The 4851-nt window shown below is 47.5% G+C and overlaps 1 protein-coding gene across 1 annotated transcript in view; it reads left to right on the top strand.

The window, feature by feature from the left end:
* GLDN (gliomedin) overlaps nucleotides 1–4626 on the top strand; it is a 68566-nt gene extending 63940 nt beyond the window's left edge. The window contains exons 9-10 of the mRNA XM_007120101.3: nucleotides 383–533; nucleotides 2917–4626. Of these exons, the coding sequence (XP_007120163.2) occupies nucleotides 383–533; nucleotides 2917–3394 (629 nt within the window). The 3' untranslated portion in view covers nucleotides 3395–4626. The remainder of the gene's footprint in view (nucleotides 1–382; nucleotides 534–2916) is intronic.
* The last annotated feature ends 225 nt before the right edge of the window (nucleotides 4627–4851 follow it).

Genomic DNA, 4851 nt, shown 5'->3' with positions numbered 1-4851 from the left:
CCAAATAGCACAGGGAGATCAGCTCGGGGCTTTGTGACCACCTAGAGGGGTGGGATAGGGAGGGTGGGAGGGAGACGCAAGCAGGAGGAGATATGGGGATATATGTATATGTACAGCTGATTCACTTTGTTATACAGCAGAAACCAACACAACAGTGTAAAGCAATTATACTCCAGTAAAGATGTTAAAAAAAAAAAAACTAAAAAAAAGAGCGTTCGGGAATCCATAGAAGAGAATTGGCCTTTGTGTTTGAGAGCCTGAGACTCTTGAAAGTGGACAGGGACCCTTACAGGACATCTCACTCTCACCTTCCGTCCTTTTAACTTCCTCCCCCGACTCACTCCCAAGCTGTGATTGCCTTTCGCTGGCTTCCCTCCTGCAGGCCTCAGGGTGAAGGAATTCCAGGACCAGCCCTCACTGCTAAACAGCAGTTACACGCTCATCCACCTCCCGCACTATTTCCATGGCTGTGGGCACACCGTTCACAACAACTCTCTCTACTACCACAAAGGAGGCTCCAACACCATAGTGAGGTGAGTCCCCTGGGGCCCCTGGCACCCTCCTCTCTGCCCCACAGCCCATCCTTCAACTACTTAGGGGAAGGGACTGTGGTTCCATCATCTTTATGTCCCCAGGGGTGACACACAGCCAGAGGTCAGTGAGGGTTTGCTGACCAAATGAACCACAGGACACGATGAGTGAGCCCCATATCTGCATTTATTGCTGGTCTGGACACCAAGAGTAAGGTCAGGGCCAGAGAGAAGGAGGCCTGGAGTGATAACAGCAGCAGCTTTCTCATCCTTTGGGAAAGGAAAGCAGCGGAACCCACAGCTCCCTCTAGCAGGAAGGTATCATACCCCGAAATCGGTTTTGCTCTGAAAAATGTTGGGTATGAAGAATTTCATGTCACGGCTGAGATCACCGAGGACTAGAGACTGCAAGGCAAAGTCAGGGTCCCCGCCTTCAGATCACTCTGTCATCCTGACGGAGCCCTCGCCAGGTCACCTCCCCTGCTCCCTCCGCTTTCCCACGGGGAGGGGAGGTGGCCACACAGGTAGTCGGTGCCCAGGGCAGCAGCCCAAGCTTCCTGGCTTCACACAAGAATTGCTGAAAGTTGTCTGCATGGCTCCAGAAGAAGTCGAGTTCTGGGCTTTAGAGGCAGAAGCGGGTCATCTTGGGCAAATCAAGAGAGCAGTGAACTCAAGTTCCAACTCTCCTGCCTACTTACTCATGGCCTCAGAGGAGAGACTCCACCTCCTGTGACCTCCATGTCCTCATTAAAAATGCAAAGGCGGACCAGAGCCTCTGCAGCCCTCCACTGTACCCTCCACTGAAATGACAATTCCAGTGTTACGAAAGCCATGTTCCTCGTCGTTCCAAACAAGAGACAAGGATCTTGAGGGAGGACTGGATCCCTTCTCTCTCTCCCTCTGTGAGATCCAGCTTCAACAACCTTGTTGGTGCTGCAGAGCTAGGCTAGGATCAGGGCAGGTCTCCTAGTACATCGTGCAGTTAAACCAGCCACATTAGACACACGTGTCAGCCGTGGCTGAAAGCGTCCCCTCCTGTGCCTCTCACCCCCCTCTACTGGGCTTCTGCACCACCTCGTCATCGGGACAGCATCTTGCACTAACAGAACAAGATAACTGACCCTCCTCCCATTCAGAAGCCCTCTCTACCCAGACACACTCCTTTCTGTGACATTTGTTGTCATTCAATCCTGTGGCTCCCAGGGACGCTGTTACATGGGGTGGTAGGAGGGGAGCTCTGGGGTAAATGAGCCCAAAGGAGGACTGGCCACCCTAAGAAAGAGTGTCTTCTAATGACACTAAGTTTGCGTGAGGCACTGGTTAGGAGACCTATGCTGGGGCCCTGCTCCAGTGCCAGGCCACAGACTGGGAGGAGAAGGAGAGGCAGACTGGAATTAGACCCTTTTTTTGCTGGGAGAGGCAAGCCTCATCAAGGAATGCAGTTGTAGGTGCCAGTACTAGTCAGGAACCCAATGGCAGTCCTGAATCCCGGGCATTCAGAGGAAGGAGAACCCCGAGAGCTGACATGGGCAAGCAGGGCCTTCTCAAGCCCTCACTCTTGTTTCTTTTCAAGCTTACTTCAGGGTTTCTTGATTGGTTTCAAGCTCGCTATGTTTCAGTGCATACCCGCAACTTCACACCCTTCACTTCTGCTGCTGCTCAATGGCGCCCTCTAGTGTTTTTTCTTTTCCTTTAGCCTAACGTTCCTGAATTTTCATTCCTGCAGTTGAATCATAATCCACTTTGATATGATCTAGATGTGGAGTCTGCCAAATCAGACGGCCTCTGGGAGCTGAGGGGTATGGGATTTCATGCCGTCACTTAATTGATCCAGTCACTTATCAGACAAGAAAAATGACGTCACGGCCATGACTTTGCTGCTTCGCTTCTCAGTTGGTGACTTCCTTCGTTGAGCCTCCTGTGAAATTTTTGTCTTAAAACTCCAGCATGGAGTAGAGGAAGAACCCCCAAACTTGGAGTCAAAAGCCTGAGTTTAAACTCTGGCTCTGATACTTACCTGTGTTCCTGGGCCAGTCACTTCTCCTTTTCACATTAGTAAAATGAAGCGACTGGACTAGATTATCTTTTAAGGCCCCTTACAACTTTGAGAGGGCATTTCAGGAGGTCAGCAAACACCTGAGGCTTCAGGAGGTTAAGGAATTTTATCGGGGTCACAGGGCTAGTAGGTGGACACTGAGATGTAGTCACCATCCTCTACATCCTTGCTGCTCACAGCACTGCAGACGGCACAGTAGAATGAGCACAACCTGGGAACTTACTAGAAATGCAGAATCCCAGGCCCCACCCCAGTTTAATGGAGGAGCCTAAAAAAACCACCCTTGTCCACAAAAATGGTGGCTCATATCTACTTTTTTATACATTTCAGATTTGAATTTGGCAAAGAGACATCCCAAACTCTGAAGCTTGAAAATGCCTTGTATTTTGATCGAAAATACCTCTTTGCAAATTCCAAGACGTACTTCAATTTAGCTGTAGATGAAAAGGGCCTTTGGATTATCTATGCTTCCAGTGTGGATGGCTCGAGCATCCTTGTCGCACAGCTGGACGAGAGGACCTTCTCTGTGGTGAAGCACATCAACACCACGTACCCCAAATCCAAGGCTGGCAACGCCTTCATTGCCCAAGGGATCCTCTATGTCACGGACACCAAAGATATGAGGATAACATTTGCCTTTGATTTGTTAGGAGGGAAACAGATCAATGCAAACTTCGATTTAAGAACTTCCCCATCTGTTCTTGCCATGTTATCATACAATATGAGAGACCAGAATTTATATTCGTGGGAAGATGGACATTTAATGCTTTATCCTGTACAGTTTTTGTCAGCTACATTAAACCAGTGATGGGATGCATTCTATTCCCCTCAGTAAATTTCAGCTGTTCTCTGGTACCATGTATATCCCAATAGAAAACTTGTCTTTAAGGGTGGTCAGGTACTTAGCTGTCATAATCACATGACATGGGTATTTATATGGTTGGTGACCCCCTTTTAATTCAGATTCTGTAGGAGAAAATAGCAGATTGGAACTCAAAAATGGCTGATATTTGGTGATTCCTTTACGAGCTAGCTGGGCAAGTTACCTCTCCCTCTTTAGGTTTTGTTTTCCCCACTGGTAATTTGAAAGGGCTGGCTAAGATGATTGGTAAGATTTCCTCAAGTTGTAGGGAATTCTGTGATTCTTAGCTGTTGCTGCTCTCACAACTTTTACATATTTGGTTTTGTTTTTTTGGTTTTTAGCCACATGCTGAGCAATTTTACCTCTGAGTTGATCAGCCTGATTGCTTGAGCAACAAATTCCTTAGTGATGACTTGGTGCCTTGGAAGCTGCACTGACCCCTTAAGTCTGCTGAGGTACCTTATTACTCCTAATTTATTACCTTTCTCTGCATCTGCACCTGCCACCAGAGCACCAGAGTGGCCATTATCCTCAGCTCCTGATTACCACTCCAAGATTAGCAAAAGCCAGGAACAGCTACCTGCTCGTGTTTCCTAATGAAACAGAAACAGGCCCTTCCAGGTTCCTATCAATTTCTGATCATGCTGATATGCAGGTTGGGTCATAAACATTGAATCCTCAGGTCTTGCAGGGCTCTTCTGCCACAGATATGGATCTGCTATCAGAGTAAATTCTGTGCTAGTGGGCATTACTCTGGCGAGAACCTTGGGAAGCACTTTGCAGTTTTCAGAAGAGAGGCACCATTCGTGGTTATTATCTAGAAGAGGTATGAGCAAACTATGACCCTCGGGCCAAAGCCAGCCCATCGTCTGTTTTTGTAAACAAAGTTTTATTCCACACAGTCACAGGCATTTGGTTATGTATTATAGTATATGATTACTTTTCCTCTACACTGGCAGAGTTGAATCACTGCAAGAAAGTTGAGTAACAGCCCAAAAAACCTAAAACATTTACTCTCTGGCCCTTTACAGCAAAAGTTTGCCAACCCCTGATCTAGAATATAAAGTGAGCCTGATTCTTGAAAGGGCTTATTCACCTGAGCCTGTTTGTTATATTTTGTTTTGTTCCAGACGAAAAAGTGGTCATTTATATGGCTTGAGTTTTTGGTAAAGAAGAAGGGTGAGAACAGCATAAAATTAAGTGGCCCTCCCAAAAAGTAGTTAATGAACTGTTCTAACTCTAATATAGTTGTTTTTTTTTTTTTTTTTTTTTTTTTTTTTGCGGTACGCGGGCCTCTCACTGTTGTGGCCTCTCCCGTTGCGGAGCACAGGCTCCGGACGCGCAGGCTCAGCGGCCATGGCTCAAGGGCCCAGCAGCTCCGCGGCATGTGGGATCCTCCCGGA

Source organism: Physeter macrocephalus, chromosome 11 (assembly GCF_002837175.3).
Source record: "Physeter macrocephalus isolate SW-GA chromosome 11, ASM283717v5, whole genome shotgun sequence".
NCBI lineage: Eukaryota > Metazoa > Chordata > Mammalia > Artiodactyla > Physeteridae > Physeter > Physeter macrocephalus.
The sequence above is the reverse complement of the archived record's forward strand: the minus strand, read 5'-3'. Positions and strand labels throughout refer to the sequence as shown.